Source organism: Podarcis bocagei (genome assembly GCF_964188305.1).
Source record: "Podarcis bocagei genome assembly, chromosome: 18".
In the NCBI taxonomy this organism is placed as follows: domain Eukaryota; kingdom Metazoa; phylum Chordata; class Lepidosauria; order Squamata; family Lacertidae; genus Podarcis; species Podarcis bocagei.
Genome location: NC_138144.1, coordinates 11,295,966 through 11,312,027, shown reverse-complemented (window position 1 = coordinate 11,312,027; position 16,062 = coordinate 11,295,966). Strand labels below are relative to the sequence as shown.

General features: G+C 50.7%; 1 protein-coding gene across 1 annotated transcript in view; it reads right to left on the bottom strand.

Annotated features, from left to right (window-relative positions):
- Window positions 1-564: 564 nt before the first annotated feature.
- Window positions 565-16,062, bottom strand: part of LOC308577400 (SURP and G-patch domain-containing protein 2-like) — a 46,195-nt gene continuing 30,697 nt past the window's right edge. Inside the window, exons 12-18 of the mRNA XM_081177515.1 lie at window positions 15,184-15,301; window positions 13,616-14,064; window positions 5,850-5,961; window positions 4,502-4,905; window positions 4,332-4,393; window positions 3,340-3,482; window positions 565-770 (exon numbers count right to left, since the gene is read on the bottom strand). Of these exons, the coding sequence (XP_081033641.1) occupies window positions 647-770; window positions 3,340-3,482; window positions 4,332-4,393; window positions 4,502-4,905; window positions 5,850-5,961; window positions 13,616-14,064; window positions 15,184-15,301 (1,412 nt within the window). The 3' untranslated portion in view covers window positions 565-646. The remainder of the gene's footprint in view (window positions 771-3,339; window positions 3,483-4,331; window positions 4,394-4,501; window positions 4,906-5,849; window positions 5,962-13,615; window positions 14,065-15,183; window positions 15,302-16,062) is intronic.

Below are 16,062 nucleotides of genomic sequence, written 5' to 3'. Positions count from 1 at the left end.
AGATTGTTGCTGCAGCCGGGGCCAGGCTGGTGCGTGTGTGTGTGTGTGTGTGTGTGTGTGTGTGTGGACATGTGCCCCACAGCACTCAGAGGGGGGATCTGAGCCGCAGGTAGAAGCAGCCAATTGATTTATTATTTCCTGGCACTGCATGCACACGTGGTTGTACGCAAGTCGGCCTTCGTAAGTGGGGGGGAAGCCTGACATCCTAGGTTCTTGTTAAGAGATTTGATCAAAAATCAGACCCAGCCGTTCCTGCATCCAAAGAATGGCAATGTTTGGTTTGTTTTGATTTGTTTAGGAGGTTACGGATTCTTAAGAGCAATTTGCTCTTCTAATTGCTCCAAATTTAAAAGCGGTGGGGGGTTCTCAGAAGATGGCCTGTCCTCTCTCCAGACCTCTCTCCAGCACAATGATCTTCGCTTCTTTGGTTCAAAGCTCATTCTGGTCATTCATAATGGAAACAAACATGAAAAAACGGTTAAAAACAAACCCAGATAAGCTTTGTGCACACAGAGAAAATATCTCCCTGGTCAAAGAAGAAGAAGAAAAAGCTTGAAAACAGAAGAAGAGAGAAACAGTTATTTTAATCTTGCAATTAATTCAAAAGGGGGTGAGGGACAAAGCTGGCTTGCTGCATACAACCTACCTATTTATTACAGGCTCTTTTCAGATAGTACATCTGGATCATCCTCTGGCGGAAGGTGGCAAAGGTGTCCTCCTTGTTCTCGTCCCCCGCCACACCCAAGCCCTCCCCCGCTGAGGTGGAGCCCCTAAAAGGGAGGCAAAGCAAAGAGAAAGTGAGCACATGCCCAGCCACCGGCTTCCTTGACCAAAGCGCAGGGCCAACGGGCGATGTCTTGGCCACTGTGTTTCCAAAGAGGTGACAGAGCTCCAGGTCAGTCCTTCCCCACGCCCAGTTCCTTTGGCTCGTGCCAACCCCAAAAGCATAGGAGTCAATTTTGGGCAGTGCTAGGAAACAGGCAAACAAAGCTGCACCCTCAACATTTACACAGTTGTACTCCCCTTGCAAAAAGAAAAGAAATAGAAAGGCGTGTTGGGATCTGTAAGAACATCAGAAGCGTCCAGCATCCTGTGAGCCCAACCAGATGCCCCCAATGGGAAATCCACAAGCAGGATTCGAACGCAAGGAGCTGCTCTCCCCGCCTGTGGTTTCCAGCAACTGGCATTCAGAAGCACTGCTGCCTCGGAGCAGAGCAGGCGGAGCAGAGCCATCCTGGCTAGCAGCCATTTGTCTCATCCTCTTTTAAAGCCATCCAGGTTGGAGGCCCTCCTGTGGCAGCGAGTTCCACAGCTTAACCACAGACTGCGCAAAGAAGGGCTTCCTTACATCTGTCCTGAATCTCTCAATGTCCAGCTTCACTGGACATCCATGAGTTCTACAGTGTCCCGCTTTCCCCATGCTGTGCATAATTTTATGATGCACCTTTTCTCTGAGCTCCAAAGTCCCAAATGCTGCCTCCCGAAACTCATACAAGTTGGTGGCCATCCCTGCCTCCTGCAGGAGGGAGCTGCATGAAGAAGGCCTTTCTTTGGGTGGGAGACCCTGGGGTCACGGCTCGTAAATGAGCCGTTTGCTTCATTCAGCAGTGGGTCTTTGAGGGTGTTGGGCAGGGGGCGTCCTCCCCACCCCTCCTCTGGCAGAAGGCGAACACAGCTTCCCAGCACTTGCAAAACAGCTGCTCTCACTACAGATGCTCCTGTCGAACACATGAAACTTGGATGCCATCTCAAATTGCTGGTCCAGCACAGTAGGCGCTGTCTGCTTTGAATGGCAGAAGACGTTGGACAAGCCAGCCAAGACCCACTTTAAACAAGGGGTGGTTGGGATCTTATGGGTGAGCCGTGTAGGATGCTCCTCTGCCAAAAGCACGAAGGCTGGCAATGTGTCTAAGACAGGGATGGGCTGTTCTCAGAGGCTGGGCTCATCTTTGCCTCTACAGAGGCCATGAGGTCAACTCCCCCCATGAGGAAGGACCATGTTGCCTCTTAAGCATGTGTAAGAACTCGGCCATTCCACACGGCAGCTCCTACACTTTGGAGCTCCCTCCTTCCCTATTGCAGCCAGCAGCAGTTCTGTTTATAATTATTATTTTATTATTTATATGCCACTCACCTGACTGGGTTCCCCCAGCCGCTCTGGAGTCTCAACAAAAAATTAAAAACACAATAAAACATCAACCATTAAAAACTTCCCTGAACAATGCTGGCTTCAGATGTCTTCTAAAAGTACCAATTTTTCTCTCTGACATCTGATGGGAGGGTGTTCCACAGGGCGGGTGCCACTGCCAAGTAGGCCCTCTGCCTGGTTCCCTGTACCTCCATTTCTCACAATGAGGGAACTGCCACAAGGCTCTTAGAGCCGAGTGTCCAAGCTAGACAATGGAGGTGGAGACGCTCCTGCAGGTATACAGGAGCAAGTCAGTTTAGCTGACTGCAGCCTCTGGGAGCTTGTGACAAGGACTTGGGGGCATTGGCATGAAAGGACCAGAGCGCTGTCTTATGGTATATGCAGGACGGCCAGGAAGCTGCCATGTTTGTCTTTCTGCCTGAGAATGTGCAAAACTACAAGAGCAGCAAGTGAAAACTGGTTGCCTTGCTGGAAGAGAAGACAGAACTTGAGGCCCACCTATCTACACATCAAGGCCAGATTAGGAATTTCTAGCTAAAGAGAGCAGACTGTCCTGGAACAGTGATGCAGGGTGAGTGTCGGCCCCTAGAGAAGATCATCAACCACTGCAGGAGACAAACCCTTGGAGGAGAGTTTCTTAAAGATGAAATACTGAAGGCACAAAGGTAGATGATTCCAACCCGAAAGAGAAGTCGGAGGCCCAGCCTCATGCTTTCTGTGGCACGTCACCTGTGTTGTGCTGGTACATACTGTGAAGATCACAGAGTATCTATTTGACACACACTGTGATGCTGTCAACGCCTGACAGAAATGGGGAGCATTCCTCAGCACCGTGAAAAATAAGCCAGGTAGCCACACCAGAACTCACTTCCCAGAAATCACTTAGAAGGTACCTGCAAGTTTCTTTCTGGGAGGGCTAAAGTCTTTGGGGGTTTTTTGTTTTCTGTTTCTAAATGACAGCTCAGAGCTGGGGGCGCCTGCCCAGGGGCACCACTGGAAGCCTTTGTGGGCAGAACAAAGATGCTCCTTCAGGTATACAGGAGGAGCAAGTCAGTTTAGCTGACTGCAGCCGCTGAGCTGGCGACCTCTGCAACAGGGAATAACTGTGGTGAGATATCAATCCATTCCAAAACCTGTTTGTTTTTGTTTTTATAAAAAAGGAGTGTGCCACTCGCTCACGTGCTACGTACACTTTGACGGGGTCCTTGATGCCCTTTCCGTGGGCACCGAGCCCAAGGCCTTCCTTCCAGCCCATTTTCTGCAGCATCTGGAAGCCAATGTTCTTCTGGTTCAGCCGCTTGTGGGAAAACTCCAAATCCTTTGATTTTTGCCACTGAGAACAAAACTGATCATCAGCATCATTATCATAAACACCTGGCTCGGCTATTGCATTAAGGCAGCAGAATGCTGCAGCAGGATTATTGTTGTTGTCAATAATAATAATAATAATAATTTGCATAATCTAATAACATTATACAATATTATATTAATAATATAATAATAATTTGTTTCAGTCTATTGCAGTGTTTCCCAAACTTGGGTCTCCAGCTGTTGTTGGACTACAACTCCCATCATCCCTAGCTAGCAGGACCCATGGTAAGAGATGATGGGAACTGTAGTCCAAAAACAGTTGGAGACCCAAGTTTGGGAAGCCCTGGTCTATTGTTTTAACTTTTTGTGTGTTTTTAATTATGCTGCAAGATTTTTTTAGTGACAACTTTGCTTTTTCATCGGCTTTTTTTTATAATTAAAAACTTACCCTAAAAAAAACCACAACGCAACGCTTTGGGGTTGCTTCTATAGTCAAGCTGTGGGTAACTTTTATGAAGAGAAATAAATAAATAAATGCACTTTGAATAAATGGGCAATTAACTGATCTTTTTAAAATTTTATTGTCTTCTTCAGAAATTTGTGCGAACCACTCCTCTGAACAATGCTTTTTATAGGGTTGGGGACATTGGGGATCAGTTCAGGGAACCAAGGGGGCCTGAGAAAGTTTGGGAACTGCTGGGCTGAGGTTATTGCCAGTACCTAGCTGGTGAACAGTAGCTGACACTTACATTTTATGGAGGTTTCAAGCTGGCTTTGAAAGCTGCACTGGGAGGCCTCTGCCTGGAAAGCACAGTGCATTAAATCTCTTAAAGAATAAATGCACGTATTTATTATTTTGCCCCCTTCTCACCTTATTTTTGTGGGACTGATAGCCGCAGGGTCGGTCATATGCAATCCGGACGGGGTCATGGACTGTAATGCAAAAAAAGCAAATCCAGAGGTCAAAGGTCAATCCAGACACAAACAAAATTTGACAAAGAATTCCCTGCCTGGCTTAACCCGCCCAGCTGCCTCACTCACCTGTCGGTTCATCGATGAGACAGACCCTCTTGGAGGCTGGGATCAGGCCCACCTTCAAGGACCTGCTGCTGGCCCTCTTGCGCCCAAAGCCCCTGCCCCGCAGAGGACCCTGGGCAGAGGCTTCTGAGGTGGTGCCCTCAGGCTGCCCTTCGCCAGCTGTACTCGAGGCTCCCACGCTGGCAGACCCTGCTTGAGCTTCCCCCTCTTCCATTCCAGACTGGGGAGCTTCCTCCTCCTCCTCTTCTTCCTCCTCCTCCTCCTCCTTGTTCTCCAAGTCGCCCTCCGAGGGTGCGGGGCTCTCGCTGGCAGGCCCTGGAACGGCGCTGAAGTTCATGGAGGGGCACAGCTCGTAGACTTTCATCCGGTAAAACCTGAAGGCTGAGCTCTCACGGTCATGCAGGAACCTGAGTGAGAGCACAGGAGGACTTCACTGCACTGTGGCTGTGTGACATTTCTGCGTCGCTTCCCCTAAGAGGACCCTGAGGTGGCCCAGACAAGTATCTGGGGACAAGCTGCAGCTCTGAGCTTCACAAGCTCTGAGCTTCACAACCAGGCTTGTTCACTGATTTATTTCTAAAAACATTTAGATACCACAGTATCAAAGAAATATATCACAGCGGTTTGCAACAAAACTATAACCCATCTGCTGCACTGACTGAGACTAGAATGGAGTCACTGTGCCCCTAAAGGACCAGGTGTGCAGCCTGAGGGTCTGTCCATGTCTCGCCAGAGTGGTCCATGCTCTGGTTATCTCCCACTTGGACTACTGCCATGTGCTCTACGTGGGGCTGCCTTTGAAGGTGACTTGGAAACAACAACTAACCCAGAATGTGGCAGCTAGACTGGTGACTGGGACCATATAACTCCGGTTCTAAAGGATCTACACTGGCTCCCAGTACGTTTCCAAGCACAATTCAAAGGCCTGGTGCTAACCTTTAAAGCCCTAAACAGCCTCGGCCCTGTATACCCGAAGCAGCACCTCCCCATTGTTCAGGCCAGCCACTGAGGGTCTTCTGCTGGTTCCCTCCCTGCGAGAAGTGAGGTTACAGCGAACCAGGCAGAGGGCCTTCTTAGTAGTGGCGCCCACCCTGTGGAACGCCCTCCCATCAGATGTCAAGGAAATGAACAACTATCTGACTTTTAGAAGACATCTGAAGGCAGCCCTGTTTAGGGAACGTTTTTAATGTTTGATGTTATATTACGCTAATAATAAATATAGTAATAGTAACATGCCACCACTTTACAGATGTTGAGTGTTGTTACTGCAATGCCTGGCTCATGCAATGAGGCTCGAGATGCTCCAGGAGCATGCCACATGATTTGCCCGGGGAGGGAGAGGGTAGCTCACCACAGATCTGGGTTATCTGTGCTGTTGTCGATGCTGAACTGCTCAATCTCAGGTCCCACCTCCGCCACAAACTTGGCCAGCCTCTCTGCTGTCACCATCGTTTTGGGATCCACTGGAAAACAGGGAGTGGGGGGGGAGATAACAAAATTATTCCCGCTCCATTTTAAACAGGGCTTATATTGCTGGAACACTGGTGGGATACAGCCACAAAACACAGGGATACAGGACGCTAAATAGGGATGATGGGAGTTGTAGTTCAAAAACAACTGGAGACTAGAGCTGGATGATATCTGGTTTTCAACACTGTGATATATCAGCAGCCAAATACCGCAACATGTAGATATATCATGGTGTCTGGAATGTATCTCGGCTGCAGAAAATAACACAAAATTGGCATGTGCTCTGCTAACTAGGCTCAGGTGGCCTCAGGGGCACAAAGCACCTTCCATCAGGTTCAGGTGGTGGCCCAGCTATGCCCTTAACTTCATCTATGCTCTAGTAACCTCCAGGTTAGATTACTGCAGCACATTATATGTGGGGCTGACTCTAGACAGTTCGGAAATCTCAGTTGGTGCAGAATTTTACAGCCAGGCTTCTCACCAGGGCAAGGTGGTTTGAGCATACTGCATCGATCCTGGCCTGCCAATGAGTTTCTGGGCTGTTTTTTGACCTCTAAACCTTAAATGGCTCAAGGACTGCCTCTCCAACACAGACCCTGCCCTCATCCTCTGAGAGGTCCGGACAGTGGCAATACGAGAACAGGTCTTTTCTGCAACATGGTCTAACTCGTGATAAGACAGCTTCCTATATTCCTGTGTAATAATGTTAAGAAGAGCCTGCCAGAGAGGTCAGCCTCCTAAGTGTCCCCATAAGCTACCCACAGCGAAGATCCCAGAGAGAATTGTGGGAGCAAAGGCCAGCTCAGGAAAGGAGCACCTCCTTTGGATTCAAAAGCCCCTGGGCACAAAATGCCCACTCCCACTGAAGGAGCAGAGGGAAGAAAACACCATTGTCTCAAGGCAGCTGTTCAGTGGGCCAAAGGATTGACTCAGCGGAAGGCAGCTCAGCAGCTCAAGGGTCACAGGTCCCACCTCCAGCTACAAAGGAGGGGAAAGAACCTCTCAGTCCAGGACCCCGCAGAGGCACTGGCAGGCAATGCAAAGCGAGACCAGGCTAAGACTGGGGGATATCTGGTTTGTTTTCAACATCACAATATATCACCAGCTAAACATCATGATATAATGATGAATCATGAAGTCTGAAAAAAGGGTGCAACGTCGTACAGTAGAGGTGTTAGGGATTGATTAGCTGCTTGTGCGTAAAATCGTGCTCCCTCAGAGTTTGTGCGACCCCACAAACCTCAGTGTGTGACGGAGCTCCTCAGACATGTCTGCTCTAGTCACTAGTAGAGTCCGACAGTGGCTGTCTGCGGAAGCGTTTCCAGCAAAGGAGCTCCTTAACGGAAACGCGTCTCCTGGACTCACGGCGTGACAGTTTCCGGCGAGGTGTAGGTCTCCCTATGTGAGACTCAGATACCTCCCCACTGTTTTCGCTGGAAGCGTCCCTGAGCCCTCCCTCCTGCTCACATTCCCTCAGAGAATCACTCCTCCCCCTGCTGGTGCCTGCTTCAGCTGTTGAGTCTCTTTCTTCCTCCCTGAGCCCCTCCACCACCTGATGCTCCGATGGCAGTTCCCTGACATCCACCTCCCCTCCAGGGCCCCCCTCACCCCCTCCCATTACCTCCCCTCTGGGAGGTGAAGGGCTAAAACCCCGAAAAGAATCTTCCTCATCTTCAGACGTCTCGAACAACTCCCTCCATCGATCGTCGTCCTGGCTCGCTGAATCCTCTTCCTCTTCAGAATCTGGGAACCCCTCCAACTCCTCTTCCTCATCGGTGGTGGCAAAGTATTCCCTTCGGAACCTCGCTACAGGCTGAGGTTTACGTGGGAACCTCTGATGAAAAGTCTCTATTAAAACTTCGTCATTGACATCCTCTGCCCTAACCCAGGTGTTTTCCGACTCCGGTTCCCCTTCCCACATTACCAAATACTCTACTTGATCTCCCTTCCACCTGGAATCAAGGATCTCCGCTACATGGTAGCTGTGTTCCTTCCCCTCCATTGCTGGTCCCCTAGTGACCCTCCCTTCACTGTCTCCTCTATACGGTGACAGCAACGACCTGTGAAAAACTGGGTGCAGCTTCATGTGGTTCGGTAACCGGAGTCTGAAAGCCACTGGGTTGACCTGCTGCATGACTTCAAACGGACCCAGCCTTTTGGGTCTTAACTTCTTACAACCTCCTTTGAATGGCAACCCTTGGGTTGACAGCCACACCTGGTCCCCCACCCTAATGCTTTCACCTTCTCTTCTGTTTTTGTCTGCCTGCCTCTTATATTCCTCCTTAGCCCTGTTTAAGTTGAGTTGGAGCTGGCGATGAATCGCTTCCATTTCTTCAACGAACTGTTCTGCAGCTGGAACGCTCCAGTTCTCCCCTTCCCCCCCTGGGAAGGCTCTGGGATGGCACCCGTGATTAGCCAAAAAGGGGCTCATCCCCGTGGACACGTTCTCTGCATTGTTGTAGGCAAATTCTGCCAACGCCAGCTTCTCCACCCAATCATTCTCTCTGTCATTAACGTAACACCTCAAATATTGCTGGAGAACCCCATTTGCTCTTTCCGCCTGCCCGTTGGTTTCTGGATGACGGGCCGTTGAGAAATTAACCTCTACATGCAGTAAGCTCATGAGCTTCCTCCAGAACCTGGAAGTAAATTGTTTTCCCCGGTCTGAAACCACCCTCAAGGGGGCGCCATGCAGCCGAAACACATTCTCTACAAACAATTTGGCTGTTTCTTCTGCTGTGACCGCATGTGAGCAGGCTATAAAGTGGGCCATTTTAGTTAACAGGTCTACCACCACCATGATGGCTGTTTTCCCTCTAGACCTTGGCAGATCAGTCATGAAATCTATTGCCACTGCTTCCCACGGTCTTTCAGGTGTGGGCAGTGGTTCTAATAAACCAGCCGGCGCCCGCCTCTCCCCCTTGGCTCTTTGGCATTGTTCACACCCTCTCACATACTCCCGCACGTCTTCCCTGACCTTGGGCCACCAAAATTCCCTAGTAACCAGCCACATGGTCTTGTGTTGCCCAAAATGCCCTGCTGTGGGACTATCGTGCAACTGCTTGAGTACCTTCTCCCTCAATTCCCCTTCGGGTATATATAACGCTCCCTTGTAATACAATGCCCCATTTCTCTCCTCAAAACCACCGGGTTTGTCTTCCTCCCTCCTGAGACCCCTGAGTTTGCCCTGGGCGTATGCATCAAGCACCGTACCCTCTACCAATTCCCTTTGTCCCACCAAAGTCGCCCCACACACCCAGCGATCCTCTGGGATGATATGGGTTTCTTCAGGTGCTCCCTCCCCCTCCAAATATTCAGGTTTGCGTGAGAGAGCGTCCGCCCTAACATTCTCTGGGCCTGGCACGTAACAAATCTCAAAGTTAAATTTGGAGAACTCCTGGGCCCATCTCAACTGCCTTTGGTTGAGCACTCGCGCAGTTCTCCAATACTCTAGATTTTTATGGTCCGTGCACACTTGCACCTTATGTTGTGCACCAATTAGCAGATGCCTCCATCTCCGGAACGCCTCATGAATCGCAAGAAGTTCTCGGTCGTACACCGTGTAGTTCCTCTCGGATTTGTTCAGCTTTCGCGAAAAGAAGGCACACGGTCGCCACTCTGACTCCTCCTTTCCCGGCTGCAGAAGAAGCACCGCCCCTATGGCTCTGTCAGATGCGTCTGTTTCGACCCTTAGCTTCCTTTGTAAATCCACATGCAGAAGTTGTTCTTCAGAGGCGAAGGCCCTTTTCAGCTCCTCAAACGCTCGCTCCGCCTCCGCCGTCCATACAAACTTCTTTTTACTGCTGAGACAGTCAGTAATGGGCGCCGTCAGATGGGCGAAGTTGCGGATGAACTTACGATAAAAGTTTCCAAACCCTAGGAACCTCTGCACATCCTTCTTGGTTTTTGGTGTTTTCCAGTCCAGCACCGCCTGCACCTTGCCGGGATCCATGGCCAATCCCTTGTCTGACAGGCGGTACCCCAGGAATTCCACCTCCTTGGTATGAAACTGACACTTCTCCAGTTTCACCCACAGCCTGTTGGCTTGCAGTCTCCTCAACACTTCTCTGACGTCTCTCACATGTTGCTCCTCATTCTCCGAATACACCAACACATCATCTAGGAAAGCAACGCAATTCTTGTAGAGCAAAGGGCCCAGTACATGGTTCATAAAAGATTGAAAGCACGCGGAGCCTGCTTGTAATCCAAATGGCATAACGAGATATTCAAATGCCCCCAAAGGGGTAAACATGGTGGTTTTCCATTCATCTCCTTTCCTTATGCGTATCAGGTTGTACGCCCCCCTTAGATCCAGCTTTGTAAAAATCTTTCCCTTCCGCACCCTGGTCAAAATATCATCAATCCTGGGCATAGGGAACACCACTGGTTCAGTCACTGCGTTCAACCTCCTAAAGTCACATACAAGTCTCGGCTTGTCCGCGTTTTTTTTGTCCACAAAAAACACTGGGCTACCCCCCGCTGCTTTGGACTCTCTGATGAAACCTCTCTTCAGGTTCTTGTCAATAAACTCTCGCAACTCCTGCATTTCCCTGTCTGACATGGCATACAACTTGCCCACAGGAAGCTGTGCTCCAGGGAGTAAATTGATCTGGCAATCAAAGGGCCTATGCGGGGGTAGTTGGTCAGCTTCCTTCTCGCTGAACACGTCGCTGAGATCTGCATACTGTGGTGGTACCTTCACCTTCTCCATTACTTCAGTCCCTGCTAGGGTGGCTTGGGCCCCTGCTGAACCCTTTTCCCCTTTGCAGTGTTCTAAGCAATGTGCTGAACCAAAGGACACCACTCTTTGATGCCAGCCAACCAGCGGATCATGTAGAGCTAGCCAGCTCATTCCCAAAATAATGGGAGCGCCTCCCAAGGTGGCCACATTAAACGCTATCAGTTCTGTGTGCCTTGCCACCCTCATGATCATTGGGACCGTCTGCAAGCTGACTCCTCCTCCCAACAACTCCCTGCCATCGATCGTGGTCACCTGCAGGGGGTTGCTTAAAGGGATAGTCTGTATCTGGTGTTCAGCAGCAAACTCCTTGCTCATAAAATTGCAGGAGCTGCCTGAGTCCAATAGCGCCTTTATTTTTAGGGGGTGTCCATTTTGCAGCTCTAGCAACACTTCAATCACTAGAGCAGGTCGAGGAGCTTCTGGCACGGGCACTTTCACTGCTCTTTGGCCTGGCTGCAGTGCCCCGATTGTGGCAACCAGGCGTTGGCTTTTACCTGCTCCGTCTCCCCCTGCTCTTCCCCCTCAACAGCTCCCACCATCCCTTGCCATTCCTTCCTCTGGGGGCAGACTCTGGCAAAGTGGCCTGGCTGTTGGCAGAGATAGCATTTCCGGGCGCCCTTTCCCTCCTTCTTAGCCCCCTCGCTGGGTTTTGAAAATGCGCGCGCGCGCGCTGTCCCGATTTCCATCGGCTCTGCCGGCGGGAAAGCTGGCTCAGGAATGTCTGGAATGCGGAACTCCTTCCAACGTTCCCCTCTCCCTTCCCGCCTCTCCAAGGCTCTTGCCTCCTGACGCGCTCCTATGGTCAGCGCAGATTTGGTCAGCTGATCCATAGACCCCGCCCTGGGGCTCCGTGACAGCTCGTCTTTCACAGCCGACGAAAGACCTTCTTCAAATAGCATCTGAATGGGTGCCGCCGATAAATCCCAACCCAGTCTGTGAACCAGCATGGTAAACTCAGTCCAGTACTCACGGACAGATCGGCTTCCCTGCTTGCAAGCCATTAGCTGTCTGCGCACCACCCCTTCCTCAATATCGCTGGAAAACATGATATCCATTGCACGAAAGAACTTCATCGTGTCCTTTAGTACGTCATTGTGCGTTGCCATCAGGGGTCGAACCCAGTCTCTCGCCCCCCTCTCAAGATGCCCAATCACGAAAGCAACTCGTGATTCCTCATCAGGGAATTCATCAAACTGCACATTAAGTGCATATTGCATCTCTGTCCTAAAGGCATGGTAATCCTTGGGGTCCCCCCCAAACTTCTGCACCAATCCTGGTACCTTTCTGGGGAACTGAGTGGCTCTCCCCTTCTTGTCTGCATCCTGAGCCCTTCTCTCCTCCAGCCTCGCCGTCTGCAGCGCCAGTTGGACCTCCAACGCTCGGTATCTATCTTCCAAGCTTGGACCAGCCCCAACCCCAGCTCCTCCGGTTCCGGTTGGTTCGCTCATGATGCTTTCTCTTGCACAGGCAGCGTACAAAGACTGTCGGACTGCTGTTAGGGATTGATTAGCTGCTTGTGCGTAAAATCGTGCTCCCTCAGAGTTTGTGCGACCCCACAAACCTCAGTGTGTGACGGAGCTCCTCAGACATGTCTGCTCTAGTCACTAGTAGAGTCCGACAGTGGCTGTCTGCGGAAGCGTTTCCAGCAAAGGAGCTCCTTAACGGAAACGCGTCTCCTGGACTCACGGCGTGACAGTTTCCGGCGAGGTGTAGGTCTCCCTATGTGAGACTCAGATACCTCCCCACTGTTTTCGCTGGAAGCGTCCCTGAGCCCTCCCTCCTGCTCACATTCCCTCAGAGAATCACTCCTCCCCCTGCTGGTGCCTGCTTCAGCTGTTGAGTCTCTTTCTTCCTCCCTGAGCCCCTCCACCACCTGATGCTCCGATGGCAGTTCCCTGACAAGAGGCATTGGCTGGCTTCGTGGTTTTTCCTGCTCTTGTGATTCCTTGTAGGGGAGCGCTGAGCCACCAGAGTTAACAGGGGCTGCAGGAATTGAGAGACACACTGACTGGCTTCAGTGTTTCCCCCCAAACTGTGATTTTTGCATACAGCACACAAGCACACACAAACCACAATTTGTGGTATGTTGCCAGGTCAAAAATTATGAAACCGATATCGTGATATGGACTTCAAACTGGTTTTGGATGATATATCGCCAAGTCCTCATAATAAATAACAATAAGTTTATTATTTCTATTCCGTCCATATGTCTGGGTTGCCCCAGCCACTCTGGGCAGCTTCCTATATATAAACATAAGAAAACATTGCACATTAAAAAGCTTCCCTATACAGGGCTGCCTTCGGAAGTCTTCTAAAGGCTATTATTATTATTATTAGGTAAAGGTAAAGGTAAAGGGACCCCTGACCATTAGGTCCAGTCGCGGACGACTCTGGGGTTGCGGCGCTCATCTCGCTTTATTGGCCAAGTACAGCTTCTGGGTCATGTGGCCAGCAGAATTAAGCCGCTTCTGGCGAAACCAGAGCAGCGCACGGAAATGCCGTTTACCTTCCCGCTGCAGCGGTACCTATTTATCTACTTGCACTTTGACGTGCTTTCAAACTGCTAGGTTGGCAGGAGCAGGGGCCGAGCAACGGGAGCTGACCCCGTTGCGGGGATTCGAACCGCCAACCTTCTGATCGGCAAGTCCTAGGCTCTGTGGTTTAACCCACAGCGCCACCTGCATCCCTATTATTATTATTATTATTATTAAAATTTGTATACCGCCCTATACTTGCAGGTCTCACAGATATCGTGAGTCACAATATATTGCCAGGTCAAAAATTATGGAACTGATACCACAATATGGATTTCAATCCAGTTTTGGGTGATATACAGTACTGATATATCGCCCAGCCCTAGAACATACCACATCCTGCCTGCCTTGTCCCCCCTGAAATTCACCTACCGTCAGGGAACTGGCATGCTAGCCCAAGCGAGCTTCCAGCACTCAAACCTTCCCCGGGCACATCTTCTGGGTCGGTGGCTGAGTCGCAGACTCCCGCCTTTTCCAAGGCGGTCTCTGCTGGGTGGGCTTTGGGGCTCTGCGGCAGGCCCTGCTGCTGGAGCATTGTCTGGGGGGCCGGGAGCGTCTGGGTCCCCACGGTGGCTCGCTTCACCCTCTGGGCTCTCGCCACCCGCCGCTGAAGGATCCTGGGCCTCCTCTTCCCGAAGAGCCGCTTCTTGATGCGGAGGACCTTGCGGGCGCGCAGCAAGGCCTGCATGACAGCCAAATCCTGTAGCTCAGGGGTCTTCTCCTGCTTGGGCTTTTCCTTGGCTGCAGACCTCAGCCGATGCATCTCGGACAGCTTGAGCTTGTAATATTTGTGCTCTAGGCTGTCCTCTTCCTTCAGAAACCTGTTTTGACCGGGGGGGAAGGAGCAGCTAATCAAAATAGTAGAATTATCACGAGAAACAATTTACAACAATAACTTAAAATGTACAAAAAGTTAAAAAGAATAGACCAAAACCAGTTAAAATTCACATCAACTTTCTAAACATCTGGGCAGGGTTTTCTGAACGAGAATGTTTTCAGCAGGCACCGAAAATGATACAGTGAAGGCACCTGACTGATATCAATAGGCAGGGAGTTCCAAAGTGTAGGCGCTGCTTTGTGAAACGATTTGAGTTATGCAAATAAATAGTGGGTATTAAAAAGGTAAGTTAGGCTGGCCCGAGAAGCCCTGTTCCTAGAAGGCTCTGAGAGTCAAGGGAGCGGAAAAAACCACAAAACTACCAGAAGATGTCCTCCTCCTTTCCTGCGTGTGAGGGGAGCACCCTGTTGCAACAGTTAAATAAAGATCAGGCTTACTAGCTGCTTTGCTTCTCAATATTCTCTGGTTGGCCTCTTCTTTTCTCCGACCGATGGAGAACCTACAAAGGATTCTATAAGGGCTCTTGTGTTCCCCATAGGGCAGGGGTCAGCAACCCGCGGCTCCGGAACCGCATGTGGCTCTTTTACACCTTTGCCGCGGCTCCGGGGCGGATACTAGCGAGGGCAGGAGGCGCATTGTGCGCCCCGACACTCCCCACTGTGGCGGGCACTGTACTGGCTGTGACGTCGCATGGGGGCAGCGCGTGCGTTAGTCACGCACCGTCCCGACGTCACCTTCCCGCCCGCTGTCAGATCGGAGGGCAGCGGCGCGCATGTTTGCGGCTCCCAGTTTTTTTCCTTCGGAAACGGGTCCAAGTGGCTCTTTTTGCCTTAAAGGTTGCAGACCCATAAGGGCCATAAGGGAATAAGGGCAGATTTTCATTTATTACAGATGGCGACCCCGAAGGGACACTCAGTTGCCTGGATTCTGGGGGCGAGGAAGAACTGGTGATCCAGCGCCCACCAGGCCATTTGCCAGGAGGGCCACCAGTCCTCCAGCGATCCCAGGGTCTGGAAATAACTGTAGTGCCAGTGGGGCTAACCAGAGGAAGCAACGCTTGATCAGGTCAGCCATAAAAAAGACACTACCAGAAGATATTTACCAGTACTCTGGGTTGTCCTTCAACTGAGCTCTCTCTTTCCCTTTCAGAGTGCCGGAAACGATGCCCTCCACCAGCTTCTCGATTGTCTCTGTGACCTTCTGGTCAGCGCGTTGCGGAACTAGGACAAGAAACAGGGGTGGGGGTTAGGATAAAATGAAAAGCTTCCTCGTGGGAACCTCACAATCACAAACTTACAGTAGGGCCACAACTCACGCGTGATTTACTTATGCATTTGCAGCTTTGTATGGGAGTAGGCGGGGGATAATAAATAAATGGAGAGCTGGGGAGGGAGGTAGGCAGTTGGGAGAGGCCGTCTAAAATCTCACGAGACCTTTCCAGAGCCCAGCAAACCAGAGGGCATAAAAAACTATTTCTGCACCAGGTTTTCCTGCTGCAGAAAAAGCTTTCAAGCTTACTGGGCTCCAGGAAGGTCACACGAGACCTCTGGGAGGCGGGGGGGGGGGCTGCGAGATGTCAGATAGCCGTGAAAGCCTCCAACAGCCTTCCAGAGGCCTCACACCACCTTCCCAGAGCCTGGTTCTCTGTTGCAGTGTTGAGGAGTCCACGGGGCAAATGAGGAAATTATTCCCAAGCGCAGGCTGTACGCAAAAGTAAGGTAGAGAGAGCTATGTGGGGTCAGTTCCCGGGGTCTCACTGACTTTGTATGATTTTGCCTTTGCACATGAACCCCTAGAAAGTAACTCCGCATAGGTTGCAGCCCTCCCATATTACAGATCCTGCCAATAAGACATCAATCCTCATTTTTCTGCAGCTGCCCGAGAAAAAGGACTTAAAAAAATGCACAATCATTAACATTATTGGCGATTTTGGGTGTGGGTTTTTCCTTTGGGTATATTTAATTTTGGGGAATGGGAAGGC